A 26,462-nucleotide genomic window follows, 5' to 3' on the forward strand; every position below is an offset into this window, starting at 1 on the left:
TCACTTTACACTTATTTATATCTTTATGACATAACAATCTATCCTTAGAATTCTCTCCACTTTCATATTCATGCTGAATGCGGCAGTAGTGTTGTGGTCATCATCTCAAATACAGCGTTTCAGTTCATGATGGAAACACAGTATACACTTGATCTTCACTGCAGTAAACTCCTGTGGGATGTCATCTTTCCCCTTTGATTTTAATATAAAAAAAAGCAGAAGCTTTTTTTTCTGCAAGAGTTCCCTTGTTCTCTCTTTGTCTCGCAACACTCCCTTCTGTTTGTAAAGACAATAAACTGTTGTCACAACTGACGAGGTGTTGTGAATGTACCACTGGAGGATCCTCAAGGCCTCTGCCACTGATACAAGTCGCCAGCTGGTGGACACACAAAACAACACTACCATCCTGACTACACTGAGTAGAATCTCATTTGTTTATAATAAAGTACAGTTTGGTATTACTGGAAGTTTTTGTGTCAGTGATCTACTGGAACGTAGAAAAAACAAACATTACACAGCTGGACTGCATAACTAATGTCTGAACCTTTCTCTTACATCTGAGGCTTATACAGTTAGCTTCACCATTGTTTAATTTTTTTGGACTATAAGTTATGAAAAACCAAGTTCAGGTCAGGATCATTTCTGTGTGGGAGCTGAGATGCTTTTCTACCAAAAGGCACTCTAATTTCCCAATGACAGATCCTCAGAAACTTTCCCAGAAGCAAGAGTTGCTTAACAGCAGGGCCAAAGCTTTCTGGGAAGATTAATCAAAACATACTCAAGTATCAAAGGCACAACTGTTTCAAATTCCTCCTGTTTCTTGTCTTGTGCAAATCATTTGACTTCCGGCAACTTTTGCTTGCTGTTTTGTTGTGTCTTATAAGCGGGTTGAGCAGATGATCTCAATTGCAGTGCTCTGGTATTTAGCAGATTTACTTTCATCATTTAGAGGACTGGTGGGGGCCCAGGGACACCCGAACCTGGACGCCAAACAAAAAAAAGTTGCAACAGTTAGTCTGCATTCAACAGTCTTTTCTCAGCTCTTTGTGGCTGCTTTGTTTTTCTGTTTTGCTTGCACTGCACACATATTGTTTTTCTGTACATCGTATATTTTTCCATCACACGTATACTATAGATTAGAATAACTTTTTAAATATTGTTCCCTTCTGTAAACTGTCACCGCCTCTGTGCAAATAACTTTCTATGTTCTACTGTTCCCCAGGGAGGATGTTGCCTTATGGCTATCCCTTTTAAACACTTGTGCTCATAGTATGTCACATCTCATCATTATAACAATTAATTTATCACCATATATAAAAGAAAGTACGCCCTCATTTAATTCAAAGGTTTTCCGTTACAGGACATAACAAAAACTCATCTGGTCCTCACCACTTTAAATTAGATAAATACAACCTCCAACGAACAGCAACACATGATACATTACACTGTGTTATCATCTACTGAACACAACTAAGCCAAAGTACAGAAGCAATGTGTGAAAACCTAACTCAACTTATGATTGAACAGCTTGTCAAATAATCTTTAGCAGCAACATCATGAAGTCATTTTTTGTATAGATTTTATTCTATAAATGCTGTCATGGTGTAATACATCAAATATTGTTGTTCATCTAATGTTGTAATTCCCTAAAATGAAGAACTGATAAGGATCAGATCACGTTTTATTACATTCTCAAATGTAAAAGCTCAGAATTAAAAGAGGATGTGCTTTCATTTTCACAAGACTGCATGATTGACAGAAAGAGTTAGCAGGAGTCCCGGCCATGATGAAACCACACTCCATTCATTAGCACATTAGCATTGCGTACGTCTAAGCCATATTTTGAGTTGATTGAATTCTAATCACAGTTCCAAAAAATCCTGCACTCTCAGAGCCATTTTAGTCCTACTGGGTAGTTACATTTCTTAGGACGTCACAGTAAACTTGTGGTGGCGAGATTCACAGTCTCCCAAATTCTTTCCAAGATTCCCAATGTACAACCATAAATCTGGCTTTAACACAGATAATAATTCCTCTGCAAAAGCAGCAGAACCATCAGCTTCCAATGAATCAATGCCGTGCAGACTCACCGTGTGACCGGCATCTGCTGGATGGTATCGGGCAGCAGCTGTTTGAACGTCTCTGGCAGGAAGATGCAGAGCAGAACACTAAGAAGTGACAGAAAACCCACAACGATCCATGGCAGCAGGCGATAGAACACAGCTGGAGACAAACCCAAACACCATAATTTCAGATCATTGTGTTTGCCTGATCCAGGTCTTTGTAAGCATTTAGGTGTCAGTTCAATTAATTCAAAGAACAGCTACTCAGAGTTGTCTGTAATCAAAGGGCCAACCACCTTTTCAGCTATAACCTTTATGGAGCTGGTATTGCCACTAATGTTACTACAGTTATTCTCTATATGCATATATAGTACATATACAGTATATACAAATATATATAAATTTATATATATTTATATGAACATTTTTTGACTATGGCTTAATTTAATTCAATCAAAATGACTGCTTAAAGATGTTAGACTCAATTTCTTATGAGTCTTATGATTCAGGAGTCTCACCCAGCTCCAGCAGGTATGGAGAAACAGCAGACCCCACTCTGGAGAACATAGCACAAGATGACATTGCTGTATTCCTGATGACTGTGGGAGACAGCTCTCCAGTGTATATGTATAACATCCCGGTGCCAGCCAGAATGCCAAATTTACCCAGCAGCACCAGGGACATTGTAATGGCCGGATGACCTGCAGGGACGACAGGGGTTATAAGCTCACGAAGAAAGAAACAAAGGATTTGAAAGCACTGAACTACTGCCGAGTACTAAACGTCCCTTCAGCTGCAATCATAGCTTAGTAAACTTCAGTTTCAGGTGCTTTTCTGTTTATTGCTCTGAGAACTTTGAGTTCCCAAACACTAATATTAAGAATTCTCCCCAGAATGAATGTATTTAGACCAAAGCCCCTGGAATATCAAGCAAATTAAACGTCTAAAAAATCATTTCTGTGTACTGAGCTAAAATGACAAAACTACCATCTTGAAAGTTCCTATGGGTCGAAAGTAGGATAATTTATGATAATAATAAGTTTCCCATACAGTTCCTGATCTTTCAGGAAAACCCTTGTAGTGGAAATGTACATAATCATTCCAGGATAATTGTCTGTTTATTTTGATTTGATTTAAGAAGGCTTTAAGTCAATTATAGTCTAGTATACTAGCATAATATTTCTTCATTTTCATTCCATGAGCCTTCCCTGAAAATTGTTCGAAGCTCCAAATATGACAAACTCTGCTTAAGATAATTGCCTCCTGCAACCCCAGTTGGGTGAAACACACCAAACACAAACACAAAACCAAGAATCTCACTTTAGACATCAGCCCCAAATAGTGAATGGTTAGGTCGCTGCATGCATACTCAAGAAGGGGATTCAATCGAGAGAAGTTTCCATGCAGTTTGTTGGTTTCCTTAGCTAAGCAACTTTTTATTTAACTATCTTTGTATGAATTTTACTAATTTGGAATTGAATGAATATGACTTGATTGGATTATGATTGCATTACAATGAACTGGATTGAAATTGGCTTGAGTTGGACAGTATCTTTGAGATAACATTTGTTGTGACATGGCGCTATATAAATATAACTGAAATTAATTAAACCGAAAAAAGGTAAATGTTAATGTTGTTTGTACTCACTGTGCAGCGTGATCTGAATTAAAAGTAGTGCTAGCGCCCCCAGCAGGGAGAAACTGATAAATGAGAGGCGGCGAGGACAGCTGCGTGCTGCCAGCCAGCTGGCAAAGTATGCTGGGAGCTCAACAGCCGTCAGCAGGAAATAGTTCAGGAAGGGGTTGCCATTCAGACTGGACGTATTAAAGGACAATCCAAAGTAGCTGACACTCATAGAAAACCTGCCAATAACAAGAGAACCAGACTGAAAATCAGTGAAGGACAGTGGTGGAAAGCAAAGCTTGCTATTTATATATACTCAAATACAGTTTTGCGTTGTTTGAAAGTGCAGTACCACTCCACTACATTTTATTCAGGAAGAATGCACTTTTTACTCCACCACAATTAATTAACTGCTTTATTTGCTCAAAATTAAGGTTTTAGTCACATTATTACATTATCACACATTATTAAACATATTATTAAATATTATACCAGTGGTTTCCACTTATATGGACATTCAGATCTCTGGAACCAGGATCAGAACCAGATCTCTGTGTAAAAGGAGTTGTGTTTCAAATCCTGACACCAGATAGTGATTCACAAGGCAAGATGCTGCAGTGTTGATTATTTTAAGCAACATGAAATTGCTACAAAGAGCCAAAAGCCAGCTCATAACTCAGCTGCTCTCTTAGAGAAGCTAAAAATATATGTTTGTCCAGAGGAATGTCCTAGAGTAAAAGTCAGCGGTTCATCAAAGACTTTAATTCCTGTAGTTCTTGAAAGAAAATTGTTGCTGTGGAAAAGCGGTTGAACTCACCAGATAAGCCACAGTGTAATTGTGACTTGTCGAATGTTTGCTGTCTTCAGCAGATCACAGAAGCCTACGGATTCTGCCTTCTGGGTTTCAACTTTTTCTGCCTATGGAGAAACAAAAACTCTATGTTTACGGTGTTTACGGTGTAGAACAAGTCTCAGGTGAGAGGTTCACTCTTTACGTTAGCTGAGGGGAAGATGACCGCTGGAGCCTCGACTCGGTTTTCCAGAGCTGCTGACCTCAACACAAGGTCTGCCTCCAGCAAACGACCACGGGACACCAGCCAACGAGGAGACTCTGGAACCAACCTGATGGAAAACCAGAAACAAATATGTAGATTCAAGAAAGAAAAAAATTATCTGGGCATCATCATAAAATCTATTAAAACAGATTAAATTCTTCAAATAAGAGCATGGGGGCATGTTCATGCTGAAACAAGGTGTTAAATCACTATTTAAACAAAACTGTCACACAGTACTCAGCAGAGAAACATAGTCTGACTTGAAATGTTATGCAACACTAATCCAATTTGCCATAATTTGATTCAGATCACACACCATAATAGAATTTGTTTCAGGAAAAAATTAGTCAAAAGTTCATTTTTACCAGAAACCCTTCATGATTTAATTGGTCCTTAGTGCAAGTATTTCTTAACCAACATCTTTGCCACTCACTGTGTTGAATTACCTTCTTAAAGATAATTCTTTCCATTGTATCAACTTATTTAGCATATTTAGACTCATGCAGGTGTTTATTATAGTTTATTTTAGAAATGCAAATCTTATGGTGATTCCATAATTTTATTCACAACTTGATCTGAAAAAAATGGCCAGAATTTTTTTTTCTTTACAAAGTCTGAATGTTTTGTCAAATAAATTCACTTTGTGTCATATCTGTTTTTTGTTTTTTTTTCCCAAATGAAAACAGCTAGATGAACATCTTTCAACAAAGGTGAGTTCATCATTTTGAAAAGGGGTTGTAACTAATCACAAGACACATAAAAATCTCAACAGTGTACTGAGGTAATCTTACCACCAGAGGGGGATGCAGGCCAAACCAGGCACAGCCATTATCAACGACAGGTGCCTCCAGCTCCGTACCAAAAAGGCAGTGCCGGGCAGAAGCATCATAGCAAACACATAGATGAAAGGCAGGCACAGGCTACAGAAGAGGACTCTGGTTGAACCAATCAGAATCTCTGAACCTATAGAAGTAAGAAAATATTTGACCTTACTGCTGTGAATGCAGTCTTATTCTGCCCTTAAGTGAGACTCCACTGAGATACACAACAGTAAGGCATGGCACAAGGGTAGAGTGCAATAAAGGTCATAGGTCATGGTTAACCATACCTAATACAAACACAACTATGTAGCAGGCGATCTGACCCAGACCCAGCATGAAGAAAAGCACAGTGAAGACAGGCCAGGATGGAGCGAAAGCCACAGCGCCGCTAAAGACACTGAGCATGGCAACAGAACCGAACAGGACAGGCTTCCTGCCAAACCTGTAGCACAAAAACAAGTCAAACACAGGCAGTTAGACACAGCAACAACACATACAAATCTCATATCAATCCCACAAAGTAAACAGAAAGTACCGATCAGAGATCAGTCCTGAGGCAAAGCACCCACAAAGTCCTCCCAGGAAGTAGACAAGAGAGGTCAGAGGCTGTCTCCACTGCTCGCTGCAGACCAGGTCAAACTGAAGAACAGAATATGAAGTATATAGCAGATTAGGTCAATCTGCGCTTGATTTGCTGCTCGGTTCTTCTTGGCACAGTGGTTCTTCCTCTGAGTTCTCATTCTTCTGAGCCTGGACCTTTGGAATCCATCCTCTTAAATATTTTGCTTTTTACATTTAGGGGCTAATTTCCTGCAACCCCCATCTTTCAATATTCAGTTGTGAGGCTGGTTTTCCTCATTCTAATTCCACTTATCTCTGTCTTTTACTCCAGCCTCTTTTTGTCCAATATGCTGGTTTCAGCTGCCTCAGGGTTAGCAGGTTTTGTGTAAACTGGACTGTGTTTCCTCCTCTGGACTGAGCTGTCCTACTTGCTGTTCCTGTTTTTGTTTATCTGTCCGTAAAACAATAACAACAATACAACAATAACCCTGTAAAAAAATAATTTTACAGGGTTTTCCCAAGAAGTTCATGGTCACAAACCACTGTGAGGTGGAGGGTGTGATTATCGTGTTGTCCACAATAACTCATTATCTTAAGTGTATTTCTGCTAAGTAAATTTTCACTTTTCTCTTGACTATTCAACCTGATCCTTTGTGTCAGTTCTGTGTTTATGTTGGTTTGTTATGAGGTTAATGAACAGCAAACTCTGTCTGCTGCTTCTTGCTGTCTCATTATATTTTGTTAAAAACACACTACACAGAATTATACAGAGGAAAGCTGCTATGTCACAGAAAACCAGCTGCAGCTGGACAAATCCTATGCAAAGTGGATACTTTTACAACAGAGGCACAGATGTACATTTCCTGCATCTCAAGGACAAAAAATGATCTTACCTGAAAGCTTGAATAAAACAATATTCAAAAAAATATTTTAGAGAGTGCAGATTTTTCTGAAGACCTCAGTGAACTGCTGTCTATGATCTGTGTTGATTTTGACTGTATAATTATTGTTGGTGATTTTAACATCCATATGGACAACCCTCAGGTCAGAGGGACTAAAGACCTGAGTAACACTCTGGACAACTTTGGGCTGACTCAGCATATAACAGAGCCCACGCACAATAGGGGGCACACTCTAGACTTAGTGATCTCTAAGGGTCTAAGCATTTCAAAGATTACTGTGTCTGATGTGGGCCTGTCTGACCATTCCTGTGTTTTCTTTGAGAGTACGATCTCAGTGCACACAAATGTCTCAACAGCAGTGATCTCAAAAAGGTGTGTAACTGAAAAAAGTAGTAAGATCTTTAACCAGGTCTTCTCTTTAACACCTGCCCTTTCCGGGGGTTCAGTCTGTGAGGTCGTCAGTAGCTTTAATACTAAAATGTTAAATGTTATGGATACTATTGCACTATTGCACTATTGCATTGAGGAGATTAATGACTATATCTATATAATGACAATTAATAATAATAATTAAAAAAAAAAGTAGCAAGCTAAGGAAATCAACAAATTACATTAAAGCTCAAAGGTTGTCTTTGCAATTAATGCACCAACCAAAATATCCATTGACAAATGGATAAAATGTTTTTATTCAATAGGTAATAAGTCAATTTTTCTAATTCATGAATAATCTCCATCACTTAATAAACTTTATTCAGTCATGCTTCTTAAGTGAATTCAGTATGTAGACTCATCCATTAACTGGACAGTCAGTGGTTTGAACATTTCTAGAGACCTTGAGCAAGAAGCTGAGCCTTACAAATTTCCCCAATGTGTTCAATGTAATTGAGTGTGTATATAATGAGAAATGTGGTTAATGTATATAAATACAAAGTATGTGTGTGAATGTGTTTGTGAATGGGTGGATATGTAAATAAGGCAAGACTAGAAAAGCGCAATAAAAGTGTAGGCAAATTCATTATTTACATTCAGATATAATTAGAGGTTCTAGTATGGGGTGAAAGTGTGAAAAAAAAAAGAAATTTAAACATAGCTGGCTTCTTTTGTACATGATATTATTCTGATTCTTTATTTCACTTTTTAACTTTTGTTCAATACTATTCATTTTTGTCTTTTATGTTTTTATCTTACACACCCCTGTTCTTTTGCTTCGTCTTTGTGAGACATTTACACTTTACATAGTGTTTTATGTTTAAACTAATCCGGACTAAAAGGTTTATCCTCATATAAAGATCTATAAATACACTAAATTACTCAATAGATTATCATTATCATAAAGTGTTTGGGAATGCGGAAGCCACACAGTAATGTTGCTGGTCAAAACAGTGAATTTGAAGTTCTTTTGTAAAAAAGGTTTATCTGTTGCAACTGCAGCACAAACAGATGAAACATGTAGGAGACCCAGATCCAGTCATTTCCAGTCTGTCACCTTAACTTCTTGCAGTTTTTAAGGCAAGTCAATGATTGGTGGCCACTGAGAAAGGTCACCACCTCCAAGTGTTATTACAGAAGGAAGCTGTTCTAAGTAAACTGTGTTCTTGTTAAACAGCTGCAGTCTAAACAGTAACGTCAAGCAGGCAGAGGCTCATTAAACTGTAACCCCAGGAATAACTATATTAACACTCGCAGGGATGCTGCTGTAATTGTAACCCTAACCCCTAACCCAAGTACCTCACTGACTACAGTAGACTGGTAGTACTCAGTACTGTAGGTCCATCCATCTTTACATCCCTCCTGCTTCAGGTTGGACAGCAGGACCTCTGATCCCAGTGCAGACTGGTTCTGAATCCAGTCGGGACTGGGTCTGACTCCCAGCGCAGACAGGTTCTTCACCTGGTCCAGCTCGTATCGGCTGCAGCTGCTCCTCTGTGGCTGCCCATCCATCTGCTGACCAGGAAAGAACCTCATTATGATTTCCAACTTGAACTGCAGCAAAGGGGAAGTGGACTGAACCAGAGCTGTCCACTTCAGATCAGACTAGACCAGTTCTAACCAACATGAGGACCAAAAAATGGATGCAGAATAGAAAAGAACAGTAAATTATCAAAACATGCCATTTTTTCTTTAAGATATCCTCTCAAAATGTAAATATATATATTTTTTAGCAAACCACCAATATATTTAATATAATATCAAACTTTAGCAGATATAATACTAGAACATTTCTAGCATATTTAATCATCAGTAGTATAACTTAACGTACACGAAATATATTGTTTTAACCGTGGCCGTACAGCCTCTGTACACAAAGATGTATATGCTTTTTCCCCCACAGTATTCCGCAGCAGTATAATTGTGATAATTATGGCCTATGGACAAATGACAATATCATTTTCAAATGGCAATGGAATACAAAGAGTATTCCATTGCCTTCTGTTGAAATGGGACGTGTGGCAGAGTTCAGTTGGTGTAGATAAAGAAACAAGTACAAATGCGAGGATAACACTTTATTGATAATTTCCGAGGCAAGATACTCGGTAGATAATGCGACTGGAATTTTTGGTCACAGATAATCTGACCTCCTCATCACAAAAATTAAGGTTAAGATTCAAACAATTAAATTTGAAAATAATGGTAGAAATGTAAATATTCCAGATTCTATGTACTGTAAATGTTTTAATAAACATGGTTCACTTACTCCCGACTATCCTCATCTATACGATTTAAAATCGTAAGGCTATTCAATCAAATGATATTAGTTTTTCAAGGTGGGTAATCTTAATTTATTTAAACCTGCATAATCCTTTTGTAGGATTATTCTATATATTCTATATATGCTGAACTTAATACATTACCAACAGTTACAAAGAGACCTTCTCATTCGTTTAGTCATGCTTGTGGCCACATCCTTAATTTAAGCCCAACATTCAACATGTTTTAGGAAATATGTGACTCTTTAGCTGCTGAATGTATGCCACTTAGTTGTGAACTGTTGCCAGCTGCAACAGAAAATTATATTGTAGAAGTGATGATGATGATGATTGTGTCGGGTTCATGAAGTACTGGTTGGTTTAACACTCCACACTCTTACCCACGTAACTAATAATGTGATCTGCAGTTGATGTGAAAATATAGATTGCTGCTGCTTCGAGCGTCAATTAAACTGTAACGGACAGCTGTGATGAACATGAGAGAAAGTTGCAAGATTGGGAAGTTGATTTAAAACAATATCTTCATTCCGTTGAATAAAAAATCTGACAATGAAAGACATATGATGAATAATCACTGAATCACATCCATTGATAAATCATATGCAGTGTCACTCAACTCTGAGTCCTGGCACAAGGTCTTACCTGTACAGGGATGCTGGCCTGGATCCAGTCCTGGCTCAAGTTGCTGTGGGCAGGGATGTGGCAGTGGTGTGGAGGGGTGGCGAGCAGAAAGATGACTGACAGGATGTTGTTTCCACATGGAATGCAAGTGAAGCAGAGCACAAAGAAGACTCTCCTCTGGAAAGGGCCCCATGTCCCCAAAAACGACACTGACTCCTCGTAATCCTGCATTTTGCTGGTCTTTAGATTTCTGTTCTGTTCCACTCTGCTTTTAATTCTAAGGCTACAGTAATTTACTGTAATATCAGAGTAATCTATGACAATTACGCTATAATTGCAGAAAGAAAATATTTTCTAAATGTACAAGATTAACAAAATATTACTTGTATTTTATGTATAAAAACCAAAAACACATCGACAATATAACAGCAACAGATACAAGTACTCTCTGGCAACTCAAGCACAAAAGTGCCACTCTCCCATCTACAATAAGTGCAATCTTTATGGCTGTCTGCACACAACTAGTGCTCCTGTTGCAGCAGTGCCAGCGTCTTTCGACAGCTCCACACCTCCTTTATTCCAGACAAGAGTGAAAAACCCCACCTCTCATCCTCCCCCTCGCATCCTCCCCCTCCAAAAAGTCAGTGCTCTTTTTGAAACTACAGAACAGGAGTGCAAACGGTGCAAGAAGAAACATTGTGGCAATTTCACGGAGAGTGAGCAAAAGGTCTAACGACAGTTTTGATACAAGGCTGGAATAGAAAATTGTGTCCGATGAGAGCACATTTTTACTGTAAGTAAAGTTAATCCCTGTTAGTCTAAGAGAGACCTGACATTATAGAAAATGATTGCTATATATACATATATATATACAAATAAATATATATGTATGCATTACATTGTAGAGGAAATTTTCAGCTTTTGTTTCAATAAGTTTACACTGATATTGGAAACAATTGTTCAGGGAATATGCCATTACAATACATAGTGCCGAGTAGCAAAAGCTGAATTTTCAGTGTTTTTTGGACAAATACGTGTTGTTCAGGGTCACTTCATGCACAAAAGAGCTGACAAATGACAGAACAGTCATTCAGATTGTTTTTCGGTCAATATGAGGAGTAAAGAGGTGAGAAGACAATATGAATCAGCGCATGAAAGGAAAAACTCTATCAGCAAGCTTTCAAAGTTGAACAAAACCAACTTATGTGTTCTTTATCAAGAAGCGGGTGTACTCAAGAAAATGACCTGGTTGACAAAGGAATGTCTAGCAATTGAGCATAAAATTACTTGTATGGTGGAGATCCCTTTAAGACTGCAAAACAAATCAGAGTGCTCCAGGATGTTCAGAATGTATGTGAATATGTTGTACTGGCATGGATTAACAGAAGACTTAAACCTCAGCACAAGATTCTAATGGCTGACATATTCAAAAGATAAGGGCAAGGTTGCAAAATCATCCAAAAACAGAGTTCTGAAACAAAGTCAACCTTGATTAAAATGATGAAAGAGAGATTAACAACTCTGAACCACAAATCCTGATTCCTCATAACTCTGGTTCTGTTGGGTTTAGGCTGTCAGTGGAACTGGCACACTAATATTTATTGCTTACTGGAGAAGCATGATAAATGTTTAGGTGTACTGGAGCAGTGTGCCATGTGATCATTCAGCAGCACAAACCTCCTAGCCATACTGTCAAAGAACGCTTTTCAGGTTAAAGAGGTGAAATACGTTTCACTGTTTGAGCCAATCAACTGATGTCAAACTGACTGAGCGTTTGCGTTTCCTTTAATTAAAGACCTTAGGAAGTCATGAGCTGCATTTACACAGACCCATTTGAATCAGTCCAAAGACCCCAATCAATCTGTTCGTAAGAGGCGATGTAAACCTTTTGACAATGTAATCAACAAGGATATGCAACCATGTATATACTTAATCTGATTGTTTCGCTCTGATTGGATTAGATATGGTCTTTCTGAGCATGCTCAAACCACAGGGGAATATAATGAGTTTCAAAAGGCTAAAAACATGGAGGCAGCAAAGTTAAAATTATCTGTGACAGACGCTTTTCTGTTTGAGACCTTGAACTTTTAGATTTTTCTGTTGAACATATTGATGGAATATTCTAAGTGTTCCCCCCTTGATCTGTAAAATTCAGTGAGTACAACTCAGTGAATATTAAATCAACTCTCTATTTGTTTACAAACAGTATCAAAAGTTGGCCTGTGCATGTTCAATATTAGGCCATTTATTTGGGATTAAAGTTGGGTAAGCAATACTTTTCTTCTTCTGTGGGATTTTCAACCGATTAGTGGATAACTTTTCACATGTCAAAAGAGTTTCATTTTGATTGAGGGCTTGTTCAGATCAGATTTCTTTCATTTGTGTCCATACAAACATATATCTAAATCTCCAATCAGAATATAATCCATCATTTAAGAAATATTTGTTTATGTAAACATAGACACTGATAGCAAATCATTTTACTTCATGTGTATTTATTTATTCAAAGTCTTTGCACTTTTATGTTGAGGAATATTATTCTGAAATTTTTTCTTTTACAAAGTGCTGAATTTATTCCATCTTTAATCATGAGACTGCCTCTCATGAAAGGTGTTCTTTTTATATTTGGTTACGCTACTGTCCTGTTGCCAATTAACCAGATAGTCTAGGTAGTTGTAACATGTTCTTGCAGCTGTTTTTTTCTGTTGAGTATCGCTTCCTTTCTCAGCCTTTTGTTGCCCCTGTCTCAACTTTTTGAGACTTATTGCTGCCATCAACAAAAACAAAATGTTTTCAATACTTTATTATGGTAAAATATTGATTTATGAGATTTGCAAATCATTACATATAGTTTTTATTTACATTTTACACAGCATCCCAGTTCTTTTGGAATTGGGTTTGTAAACAGAACATGGATTTAAATATATGGAGATGCGTGAGTATTGGTGTAGGAAAATACTATACATTCTGCTTTACATTCACTGATTTATTTACGCTTATGTTTCTTCTGCTTCTGTCTGGTCTTCTAAGAGGAAGCTCATCTGCCTGTTGAAAGCACTAACTACACAAGTCCTCTGTAGATATTACTTAACAGCATGCTAATCTGTGTTCAGATTGACTCCATTGTGTTTCTGCAACTGTAAACTAAAAGTTGATTGCATACTCAGGTGATTATTGACATCTGACCTTCTCAGAAAAACTCACTATGTAACAGTGATAACACAGTCACTAATTTATTGCTTTATTGTGATTCCTCACACAAATCAGTTTTTTTTTGTTTGTGTGTAAACATCTCACAGAGCTAGCTATTGCATTTCTGTGGGCTGAATGTGTGAGGCGTTTCACTGCTTTGTGACATGCAAGTACAAGAGGACAGTAAAGTCACCCTGTCACCATTTAACTTAACTTAATATTCATTTCTTCAGAGTGAGAAATGCTGAGAGTGCGGTAAATGATAAATCCAGCTTCCACTCCAGTCCAGTTCTCAGTGCAACCTCTGTAGTACCAGTTTGTTCAAGTCAGAGCTATTCAGTGTCTTTCTTTCTTTTCAAGGTGTTCTAGAAGATGCATGCAAATGTCATTGGAAAATATATATATAATTGTGTATACATTGTGGCCCAATAAACATTCAGTCAGATGGATTTATGTTGCTTATTGAGTCCAACACCAAACCAGCAGTAAAAAGAAAACATGAAAAAATTAATAAATAAGTAAATAAATTATGTTTCAATGTTTTTGGGGATTTTTTTTGGAAGCGCAGTCTGCAGATTGCAGATTCTGTGTTACTAGAATAGGGAGGAGCATGACGGCAAGCAGTTTCCCATCACAGTTCACTGTGTTATCCACCCAAGGTCATGTGTGCAAAATGTTATGAACTCATCACTCTGATTCAGTTAAAGAGTTACTCTGTCAATGAAAAATATGACAGGGAGTAACCTTGTTTCGATGATGAGGAGAAGGTAAAAAGTTGACATAGCTGGTTGGGTATATTGAAGCAAAGGTTTTAACTAGTTCATGCATTTGTTACTTCAAGATTGGACTACTGTAATTCCTTATTATTGGACTGTCCCACATATTCTCTGAAAAGCCTCCAGCTGATCCGAAATACTGCTGCCAGAGTTCTGATGAGAACTAACAGGAGAGATCATGTTTCTCCAGTTTTAGCTTCTCTTCACTGGCTCCCTGTTAAAGAATAGAATAGAGTTTAAGATTCTTCTCCTCACATATAAAGCTCTTAATGACTGAGCTCCATCATATCTTAAAGATCTCATTGTAAGATATTTTCCTAACAGAGCACTTCGCTCCCAAACTGCAGGTTTACTCGTTGTTCCCAGAGTTTCTAAAAGTAGAATGGGAGGCAGAGCCTTCAGTTATCAGGCCCCTCTCTTGTGGCCCCTCTCTTGTGGAATAAGCTGCCAGTAAATGTCCAGGAAGCAGACACCCTTTCCACTTTTAAGATTAGGCTTAAAACTTATTTTTTGATAAAGCTTATAGTTAGGGATGGCTCAGGTGATCCTGAAACATCCGATAGTTAAGCTGCTATAGGTTTAGACTGCTGGGGGACCTCATCTGTCACACCTTTCCTCACTTTGCTCTCTTTTTCCCCCTGTTTAATTTCTTAAATGATATTATGTACATGTGACATTATTGTGGTTATTAACTTGTGTTTCCCTGTTCAAACAGGTATCCTTTGAATGGTGTCTTTTCCATCTTCTCAAACTCCAGCTGGTCGAGGCGGATGGCCACCCTTCCTGAGTCTGGTTCTGCCAGAGGTTTCTTCCTGTTTAAATGGAGTCGTTCCTTTCCACAGTCACCACAGGCACGCTCAGGACGGGAGATTGGACTGAAGATAAGTTTCGGTGCAATCTGTTGGTTTCCTTAGCTAGGATATTATTTTTTTAATTGTTCTATATGAATGAATTGGATTATTTTGAAATTAATTAATTGGATTTCATTGGATTATGATTACAATGAATGGAATTCCAATTGGCTTGAATTGGACTATATTATTTAAGTGCCTTGAGATTACAATTGTTGTAATTTGGCGCTATATAAATAAAACTGAATTGTAACTTCTGTAGCTTCAATTTTCATTCATCCTCCACACTGTCTGAAGGTATCTGAGTGAAGCCACACACACAATTCAGTGGCCACTAGACAACATGACAATGTTAGAGTGTCAGTAGAGAATTTGGTAAATCTTTTGCTCTTTGGCTCTCCCTACAGTTGTGGAATGTAACTCCACCGTCGTATTAACAAATCTCTGCGTGAGCCCTGCAAAGTTACACCCACACACATTCATTTGTTGCCATGTTAAAGAGACCACAATGAAGCCAGAAGCAGGACACAGACGGTAAAATCTAGAATGTGAGGTTTATTTAACAGAGCTGAGGTCAAGCACGTGTAGCCAGTTAGCCAAGCAAATTTAACAGGAAACAGGCAGAACCCAAAAACACTCCAGTAACATGACCACAATACCAGGGCACAGGCAAGGGACTGTTGGACATCAACACAATGTAAACTGAATAGTTAAACATAAAGACAGGTGTGGGGCAATCGACTAAGCTCAAAACAGGTGTGAAGCACAACAAACACAGCAACAACAGTTAACTAAACCACTTTCAGCAATAAAAGATGAGGCTTGTGTAAAACTAACAGAAATGCAAGATGATAGAGAATTTCATGATGATAGACAAAAATTTGGCATATTTGTCAGATGACATGGTCATTGTGATATATTACAGGGTTGTAGAAGCAAATGTTCTTGCTTTGACTTGGCCAAAACACACAATCGAAACTTGTCGCGGAAGGCTCCAGAGACCCCACAGAGGAAAGAACAATGTAAAAAGTTAATGATTTAAGAGAATTTATTGGTTGTCTTGTGCAAAATTAAGTTTCAAAACAGACAGAATAGGATTAAGTTGACCACCACTGGGTTGCAGCAAGAGCAAAGTATCAGTTGTCTTGAGTTTCATGTTTTGTCTAAACAAAAATCAGTCCCTATAAATAGTACTTTGATGTAATTATTGCTTGCCAGATTATGTTTGTCTACTTCAACTGCTTCCTGATGACCCCTTGAGCAAAATATGACAAAGCATATCACAGTTTTTTCATATACTTCCCCTTGAATAAAGTATTTTTCTATTCTATTTCCTCTATTTATATTGAAATACTTAGACATAAACCATCCCAAAGCTTACAAGACTTGTTTTTGGTACTATTTGGGATAAATTATGCCTTGTCAAAACAAAAAGAAATTTTCATTGATTTTGGCACAGGCCTAACTTATCTAAAACAGGCTTAATTCTTCACAAGGTCACATAAGTCTAAAGGACTCCAAGGAAGTTATGGGATTTGTTGACATTTCATGAGAAATGCATTACAGAATTATTTTCAATATCACATGGAGGCCTTCAGGTTATGAGTGAGGATTCATAAGTTTTACAGGGGACCAATAATACCAATAAACTGTATTAAAGTTGTGAAATTTGGCACGTGGATTAGTTCCCTGATTCTTTTCATCAAGTTTTATGCCTGTACCTCAAGCACTCCAGCACCACTAATGGGTCAAAGGTGGCTGTACATGTTTTAGTGTTTAGCATTTAGCTTTTAAACCATAGAGGTAAGTTTAGTTAAAGAAAAAAAAACTAGACCAAACTGTTTCAGAGACAGTGTGAGAGGAGCATGACTTCAATCAAAGAAATGGGACACTTGTTGCCTTGTGTGGCATCAGTAGTTTTGTAATTTGACAGAGTATGTCCCTCCAGCACATAATGTGCTCATAAGTTGCACTTATTTGACATATTTCCCCAAGAACAGGCTCAAAAAGAGGTATCCTTTCCATTTCAACCTTTGAGCTTGATTCTTGAATTATCTTTAAATTTACACATTTGATTTATGGAATTATCTTAATTATTCAATTTTTTTTGCTTGACATCAATGAATCATGGATTTCACCAAAGGTTGCATCAACGGTTTACTACTACTCTGTAAAGATAGGCTAGTCAACAAAATTAGCTATAGCTGCTGTAAGATGCTACTTTTCATCTCCATTGAATGCATTATAAAATAAAATTTAAAAAATTATTTTCACCAATTTGTTTTCTTAGTCAATATAAATGACTCAGCCATAAATGTTTTTGGGCCTCATAATCAAATGTTCAATTTATAGGAAAAAGTGCTGCTTATGTTTTTACATTTGTTTTTCCTATTCCTATGCAGTTTCCCCATATATCTTAATTTTCTATGGTTTAGTAAATTTCATAGAAAGATTAAAAAATAAATTATACAATTTTGAAGTAAACTGTTTTTATGAAAAGGTGACAGCATAAATCAACTAAACCAATTTAGGATATAACCATTTTTATTGAAAACAAACAGAACAAGAAACAAGGAAATAAAATGGCAAGTGAAATGTTACATTACATCTCAACCTGACAAGATTGCATATGTATATCCGCATTTCATAATCATCATTACCCTCATACAAAAAAAACCCAAAAAAACAAGCTGAATAAATACTGTACACAAAAAAAGAAGATGGAAGGTCTTTAGCTGGAAGTCTTGCCTTTAAACATATTTGAAAAAACAATGTTTAGAACTAAAACATAAATACAATTATCGTACAAGTACTGTTTTTTTGTCTCACCTTGACAATCCTAATGAAGAAATCTGTCCCTCCTCATTTAACATACCAATCTTTGAGAAGTTTTAATGGAGATGATTGGTCGAATTGTCCAAAACTCCTGTGTCAGTTTATACTTCCTTCAAAACCTGGATAATAATAATTGTGTTGGTATTAACACTATAGTAACAAAAAAAACTTCATGTTTTAAAATGAAGTCTGATGTGTTGAAAAAAAAGACAAAAAACTTACTTCAGGTCCACAGAGACGCCTTCTTGAGTAGTGGGGCTGAACTGCGCGCTCCTTTAACATTTGCCTTATTTCAGTGTTTGCATTGCATTTGAGTTACTTTGGAAGCAATGTGATTGAATCATATAGTTGACATTCATTTGAAATACACACACAAAACAGTTTAAACAGTGCATCTCTATTAATTTAACACCCAGTGTTGCAACTAAGCCCCAGTATTGAGTCTGTCAGGCCTCAGGACTGTTGATAAGGAAACAGACAGAATAAAAAAGCAGCAGCTGATCTGTACATTATTGCATCAAAATGACATCATTAGACAGAGGAGGGAGCTCATTTGAACAGCTGAGAGCTTCAATTGACACAAGTCAAAAAGTCATTAAAGATTAATCAGCATAAACACAGATTTGACACAATGACATAACACTTATATAACATATATATATGTATATATATATATGTATATCTGTTACATGAGAATCTTAATGGTGCATCGATTTACACACACGCATACACACAATATATACTTAAAGATATTTGGAAGACTCAGATTCTTCAAGTTACTCAGGAGGAGACAGGAAGACAGAAAACAAAGCAGTGATCAAGTGAAACCAGAGAAAATTACAACTGCTTTAAAAACAGGTGCATTGTAGATGCTGACATCATCCATCTGAGAGGTTCATAGAGAATTTCCACTCATGTTCTTTTTGTTTTTTTCAGACTGAAGCTTGAAGATTAATATTTCTGGTGCATTCGCTCTGTAAGTATCCCTGTGAAAATCTATTAGTATATTAAAATCCATCAAACAATTACTCCAATTTAACTTTGTTGTCTAACGGTCAAATGTTAACATAGCAAATAGAACAATAAAACAACATGCAAACAACATATACATTTTTTTCTGCATTAAAATGCAGGCTCATATTGTTTTTAGGTGAATAAAGTTCATATGTTCACTTCATGAGTTATTGGTCAATGTAATTGTTGCTTTTGTCCATACTGTCTGTAAATACAATATGAACCCTCCCTACATCCCCAGCCAGTAAGATTCAACAATTGTAAAACAATGGTCAGTTGCAGGTTCTGCTTTGTCATCCCCACCAAACATATTTTATACCTCACTTTCACCTTGATTTTCTATGGTTTCTAATGGTTATACAGCTTTTCACAAGTGTCAAACAGCAACCTGAAATGTGTACAGATTCCAGTGTTCATTACAGCTGTAATATAAAAGTATTCAATAAGAAAAGAAGCTTCCAGATGTTGTGTGTGACTCTGGTTAGCAGCATGTATGAAGATGTCAACTCAAATGTCCACTATCTTTTGGACAGAAAACTAGTAGTTTTTTTTCTTTTTCTAAACATCCATCCATCTATCCATTGTCTTCAGCTTATCCGAGGTTGGATTATGGAGGTTCTGGTTCAGGAGTGAAATCCAAACACCCCTCTCCAAAGCGATACTCTCCAGCTCCTCTTAGTGGATCCCAAGGCGTTCCCAGGCCAGAAGGGATATATAATCCTTCCAGTGTGTTCTGGATCTACCCTTGGGCTTCTTCCCAGTTGGATGTGCCCAGAAAACCTCCAAAGGGAGGTGACAAGCGATCTGTCTAAGAGCTTTTTATTCTAAGGCTTTATTGCATGATCAAGGGAGCCCAGTCTCACAAGCGAAACATACAGTAGGCATGTTGGTTCACATGTGCAAAATGTAGTGTCATAAAGGTGCAGAAATTGTGAGACGGTTTTATAGTGCCTGATGTTTTGTAATCCAGTGATCAGGTAACATGATGCAAAACCGCAACCATGTAATTATTGATATATTAACCTAAACATGGATATTTAATGCCTAATCCTCACTATCTGTAAATGACAGCAAAGTATTAAAGTGTAAAGCATTGGATCAGAAAGGACTCGATTTCATTATCTGGAATAACACTTTACAGTGTAACCCCACAGTTCACCACAACCTGCCTCCTTATAACAGATTTTCACCATGTTATAGTGTCCAATATCAATAATTATGCAATATATACTTGTGAAGTTTAACATAATGCAAAACACAGACATGTAACAATTCTGGAGCCATAATTTCGCAATTTTTTAACATTTTGTGTGAAACAGCTGTGTTTTACAGTGTGGACCTATGTAGCTACTATATTTTTTGATGTGAGACTGTGTCTTAAGCTTAAGCTTGTTACATAAAGTGAGTCCCAATCTGAAACAAAGATCTGAAGACCAAAACAGACATATGACGCATATGAGATATTCCACAACAGTAAAGACATCATTCCATTAACAAGCCAAAAGTCCTAATCATAGACCAATATATTGCCACGGTATTTTACTTCTCAGTTACATACAGTCAGTTAAGTCACTTCCTGGATTGGTTTAGACAGCAATTCTACTTGCTTAGAGTTGGAAGTCAAAACTACTTAGTTAGCGTGTCATGGAAAATTATAACATGCTCAACATTGTCTTAGCTCAATACATTGGAAAGTTTTATATGTTTCTTATGAAAGTTGTTCATGACCTTCAGTTACCGGCCAGGGCCCTTAATAGCAACACGGTGTTATCTTGCCCAGCTCATGTGCATAAAGACTCCCTGCAGCTGCAGCCCTTTGTCTCTCACTATGCAGACTGTCATGCTTTCAGTATAACTGACTGATCTTTTTTGCAAGAAAAAAAATATAAAAAGACAACTTAGTTGTTCTTCTCTTATTACTTATTACTCAATTAAGAGGATTTCCACAACAAGACTTAAAAAAAACAAAGCTGGTTAGGACTAAAATACATTCTTTTTACAGTGCTCTTCATGGTTGCCATTTTGCAAGTAGCCTTGGCTACACGTAAACGACAAACTTTGTCAGTTCTTGGTTAAGTTTGAGCAGTGAAATCGCCTGGTTAAAATATATCACCATTAAAAATAGGTTACTGAAAATTAAATACATTCTTTTTACTGTACTATGACGTGGTCATCTTAATGGACAAAATTTTTACACTTCACGTGCCATTACTTTCACGACCACTAGAAGTCGCATGTTCTTTTAATGTCAGTCTTATCTACTGGCATCAGCGAACGCCACATGGGGCTGTTTTATTTTTTTAGAAGAGGACTCTTCTCCATGTAAGAAGTGACAGAAAATCCACATGAACAAAATTATATCTCAATAAAAGACAAACTAATGCATAAATAAGAAAAACCACAGGAGAAGCATAGTTAGAAAATGTACTTAAGTCTTAAAGATAAACAGTCTGGGAGAACAAACTGATAACTTGTGATTGTAGTTTTCTTTTTAAAAGGCAACTTTAGCTGAAAACTGCATTTGAACTTGTTTATTTTATTCTGTTCTCACTGATCAATTTAAACAAAATCCCAATACATTACATGGAAAGTATTTCTTTTTCCTTTAGGTAACACTTTTGGAGAAAGTGAAAGGAAAGCAGCCATCTGATGTTTTACATCATAACATTAAACATTCACTTCTCTTAAAAAACTTGAAATGGCTTGGAAGCATTTTGAACATTGGTCTCTTATACTGAAAAGTATTGTGCTGCTCACTGTGATTTACACATACCCATTAATTTTGAAAGGGCAGGTGAAGGTGAAGGGTATCAAAGGCTGGAAGAGTTTGTGTGATAAGAACAACAAAACAGTACATAACTGCTATTCACCTAGAAATCTCTGAGATGCAGGTGAAAGCTCAGAATAAAGGTAAGAAGTGGAACTTTGAGTTGGATTGTTCATCACACATGTTGTCTTGGCTCTGTTGAGGAAAGATCACTGGATTGCTGAAAAATATAGGTTTTGTTCAAGTGTGGCTTTGAGATATCAGTTATTGAGGCATAAACTCATGACTGAAGCAGGTGTTGGAAAGTTGGGAAAACGCTTTTGGTAAATATTTACAACATACAAAGTTAAATAAATTATGCAGGCAAAAACAATCAGAAAATAATAATAGTCAATATTTTGTTTTGATCACAGAAAGTGAGTCAGCTTATTTATGGGAAATGTCATGTATGCAGTTATGTGTTTTTAAAAGTTCTTCCAACTCTTTTTGAGAGAAAAGTTTCAGTAAAAACAAAACAACAAACAGCCTTTTTTCACTGCAAAACCAGGAGGCAGCCCAGTCCGAAATGAACGTGTAACGAAAACAACAGGGCTAAGAAAAGAAAACAGGGATATCAAATAAGGTACATCAGTGATGTCTAATATAGAGGGCATACTCATCAGCTCCAAACATCCATCAGGTTAAATCAGCCAGTGTATTATTTTTTTCCTGTAAATTAACACTGTAAATACATTATAAAAAAAAGAAAAACAATCAGCAGACAGTGACAGAGTAGCTAACTAGCCTGAATCAGTTATCTTGTGACTTTAACATGTATTGCTTTATTTTTTCAAAACCAATGCCCTGGTTCAAACTGAAATTTAAGTTATTTTTTTCTCTTTTCACTGAATAGTTCTGGTTCATTTCCAGTTGGTGTGGCTGTAGCTGCCATCGAGGACACAGACGAAATGTATTGCTATATTCTGGGGTTATATGAGATTAATTACACCATATTATTGCAACCTATGTGTGGGTTTTTTTCTCACTGAGATGCATAGTGACTGGATTGCTTTTAGAGAACACCCCCTCAAAAATAATTAAGAAATAAAATCAAATACTTGGCTCGCTGTGAGTAGAGAAACAACATGGAGAATAAAATGAATAAAAGGGAATTATTTCAGCTTAAAAAAAAAAAGAAAAAGCTTAGCTTTATGCCTTAATTTATGACAGGGCCATAGTCATGCAATTCTTACCTTATTTTCACAGATTTGAAACAAATGTGTCTTATACTAGTCAAATTAAAAATGCTAGACAGATATTGAATCATAGAGACTGAAAACAGCAATTTATCTGGGCTGTTTAGACCAAACATGCTATGTCCTCCTGTTTGCAATTAATCTACTGCAACCCCAATTCTCAAAAAGTCAGGACGCTTGCTTTGTAAAATGATAATAAAAACAGAATGCAATGATTTGCAAATCTCATAAACAGATATTTTAATCACAATGAAACATAGAAAACATATCAAATTTTGAAAGTGATACATTTTAATGTTTCATTAAACATACTATCTTATTATGAATTTGATGACAGCATTACATCTTAAAAAGAATTGGAATGAGGTAAGAAAAGGCTGGAAAAGGTGTTACTAAAAGGTTAAAGGTCTGGCGTGTATAGAAGCCATATGTGAACATGATTCAGAAACATTGCTATCTTCTTTGGGCCAAACTATTTAATGATGGACAGAGGCAAAGTGGAAAACTGTTCTGTGGTCAGATGAATTGAAATCTGAAATTCTTCTTGGAATCATGGACGCTACAACTCCAGACTAAAGAAGAGAGGGACCAGCCTGCTTGTTATCAGCACTCCGTTCAAAAGCCTGCTTCTTTGACGGTATGGGGGTGCAATATTGCCTCCAGGACTGGAAACTTGCACATCTGGAAAGGAGCCATCAATGTTGTAATGTTTTAGAGCAACATATGCTTTCTTCTACGTGACCTTTTCAGGCAAGACCCTTCAGATTTCAGCAAACCAATACTAAACCAAATACTACTTCTAACCTCAGCAGGTCAGTGACGGATGGCCACCCTTCCTGAGTCTGGTTCTGTCATGAATGCTCAGGATGGGAGATTGGATTAAAGAGAAGTTTTGGTGCAATCTCTTGGTTTGCTTAGCGAGGCTACTTTTGTTTTTTTTTGGAATTTAATAAGTTGGATTTCATTGTATTACGATTGTATTACAATGTAATGGATTCTAATTGGCTTAAATTGGATTATATCTTTTCAAGTGTCTTGAGATGGCATTTGTTGTAATTTGGCACTATATAAATAAAATTGAATTGAATTGAATTCTATTTCAACAGGATGGCTTCACAGTAAATAAAATCCAGGTGTTGGACTGATCTGCCTACAGTCAACACTTTTCACCAACTAAACATATTTGGAGCATCATGAAACAAAAAATGTGACGAAGAAGACCCAGAAGACTGTTGAGCAGCTAGAATCCTACATCAGACAAAGATGGGACAACATTCCTCTCCCAAAGGTCCAGCAACTGGTCTCCTCAATTCCTAGACATTTACAGGCTGTTGTTGAAAGAAGAGGGGATGCTACAAAGTAGCTACACACCTGGACCTGTCCCAATGTTTTTAAGAAATGTTGTTGCTTTCTAATTCAAGATGAGCCACTGCTTTTCATTTAATAGTAAAGTGTCTCACTTTCAACATTACCAATGGTTTCTATATTCCATTACGCATAAAATACTGGTTATGAGATTTGAAAATAATTGAGTTTGGTTTTTATTGACATTTTACACAGTGTCACAACTTTTTTGGAATTAGGGTTGTACTTTGGTATCTCAGGTCAGGTGCTTCAGTGGTTGATATTTTACTTATCAGAAAGATCTCAATGCGTTTTTGATAACAATATGTTTTCAGAGTCCAATACTGTCACGTCAGCGCTCACTCGCTTTAACCAACTAAAGGCTGTTATTCATGCTTCAAGTTTTGATAAGGCAGATTTAGAAATGTAATTTTTTTCAGATTTCACTCTGGCCTGTTGACGTAAATGTGTAAAGCACATCTTTCAGTTTGGCCAAGCAGTCAAGGAGCTGTTACTCACTATATATATATATATATATATATATATATATATATATATATATATATATATATATATATATATATGTCTTTATATAGAACAAAAGCAAATAAAAAAAGGTCAATAAGAAAAAAAATTTAACTGTGAATTTGTGAATAATTTTCTGCAGGTTTACATCCACAGTAGGATGATACATAGCACCTGTATTGTCCTTTATATCTCTTTCTCCACTTCAGGGTGAATTATATTAGAAACATGGTGGACATTTGAGGGTGAACATAAAGACAGCTGCAGTAGTTTTTGTTTAAGACAGACATTGTCTTAGTTTTCGGACATCTTCTTTGTGCTGGTTTGTTTCTTAAGCAGGAAGTAGAACAGCTCCTCCATTCTCCTCTTCATGGTGAAGACCTGATGTGGGCTGCCCTGTCCAAATTTTATTTTCCACCTTTGTGTAATTTGAGGTGCATGTTGAGCCCAAAGAGAGATTCGTGACACAAAAGTGTACTCTCTGTCATTTTGCAAGATCAAGATGGTTTTTGCTTCTTGTCATCTTAATTAAATCAAAATGAGTTACAGAAAAGCAAAAGTACTATTCTTATTTGCTGATTCAGTCTGCAGCTAACAGAAATATTCCCAATGATGATGTGCATTAGTTAGATTTTTTACCAAACCTTCTTGAAGGTGGACCACTGGTATCAGGTGACTATGGAGCATCACAATTACTTAAGACAACAAATGAGCTGCTTTTTTTCCAGGTATTAAGAAGTTTTCAGGACCACTTATTGCTTTTTAGACAATAGTAGGTAATTCTGTAATGTTTCCAAGAAATTTCCATGTCTGCATGGAAGACTTCCTGGTTTTTCAGCGTGTGTGGGAACCTCTCAGCTCTGGTTAAGTTGGGTTCAGTTTTGCATTTTTCTTAAAGCAACAGCTCCCCTTTCGCCTTAGGACGTCCGATTGAGGCAGAAGGAAGAGGGTTTTTGTCTTTTCATGTGTCTGTGTGAGGCCTCAGTCAGATGAGGAGGGTGCATCCATGATGTCTCTGCTGTCTCTCGAAGACCCAAAACACAGCATGTCAGAGGTCAATGGTTGCTGGTTCGACTTCCCACTGTTCCCACTGTCATCAGTAGGGCGTGAAGAGAATTGATCCTTGGCTCGTTCTGATTGGTCCAGGTGCTGGACGCAGGAAAGAAGCAGTGAAGAGGGATGAAGAGGGCGGAGGGCGAGGATGCAGAGAGATAGCAGGGGTGAGGGGTGAGGAGGTGGGTGAGAGGAGAGGAGAGGAGGAAAGAGAGGAAGGAGGTAAGGAGATGGAGGTGGGGAGGGGGGATGAAGGAGGAGCAAAAGGGGTGGTGAGGAAGGAGGGTGAGAGGGAAGGCTTTGCCAGCTCCTTCTGAGGAAACAAGGAAATAAGGGAAGGAGCACAAGAGTTAAAGAGAAGGGAGAAGAAGAGGCAAGGAAAACAAGGAGACATGGGAACATGGGGAAAGGAGGGTTGTAGAGTAGAAAGACGGAAAATGAGGAAAGAGAAAAGACAAAACATGAAGACACAAAAAGAGGGAACAAGGAAGCAAGCAGAGGAGAGGAGACAATAA

The 26,462-nt window shown here is 37.2% G+C and overlaps 2 protein-coding genes across 3 annotated transcripts in view; both read right to left on the bottom strand.

Annotated features, from left to right (window-relative positions):
- Nucleotides 1–746: 746 nt before the first annotated feature.
- LOC140319855 (solute carrier family 22 member 4-like) lies at nucleotides 747–10,586 on the bottom strand. Its single transcript, XM_072397637.1, has 11 exons — nucleotides 10,377–10,586; nucleotides 8,755–8,970; nucleotides 6,099–6,202; nucleotides 5,851–6,005; nucleotides 5,534–5,705; nucleotides 4,683–4,809; nucleotides 4,505–4,605; nucleotides 3,712–3,926; nucleotides 2,582–2,764; nucleotides 2,091–2,223; nucleotides 747–980 (listed from the first exon to the last, which is right to left on the bottom strand). Exons 1-11 carry the CDS (start codon nucleotides 10,584–10,586, stop codon nucleotides 878–880), a joined length of 1,719 nt encoding a protein of 572 aa, XP_072253738.1. The 3' UTR covers nucleotides 747–877.
- A 7,198-nt stretch (nucleotides 10,587–17,784) lies between these two features.
- The window catches only part of znf385b (zinc finger protein 385B), a 78,240-nt gene continuing 69,562 nt past the window's right edge, over nucleotides 17,785–26,462 (bottom strand). Inside the window, exon 11 of one of the 2 annotated variants that reach the window (XM_072396564.1) lies at nucleotides 17,785–26,257. In XM_072396564.1, coding sequence (XP_072252665.1) covers nucleotides 25,991–26,257 — 267 coding nt within the window. In that variant the 3' untranslated portion in view covers nucleotides 17,785–25,990. Of the gene's footprint in view, nucleotides 26,261–26,462 lie in introns of both variants that reach the window. The other variant, XM_072396563.1, reaches the window with a different exon arrangement.

Source organism: Leuresthes tenuis, unplaced genomic scaffold (assembly GCF_036924035.1).
Source record: "Leuresthes tenuis unplaced genomic scaffold, fLeuTen1.0.hap1 SCAF_12, whole genome shotgun sequence".
Taxonomy (NCBI): Eukaryota; Metazoa; Chordata; class Actinopteri; order Atheriniformes; family Atherinopsidae; genus Leuresthes; species Leuresthes tenuis.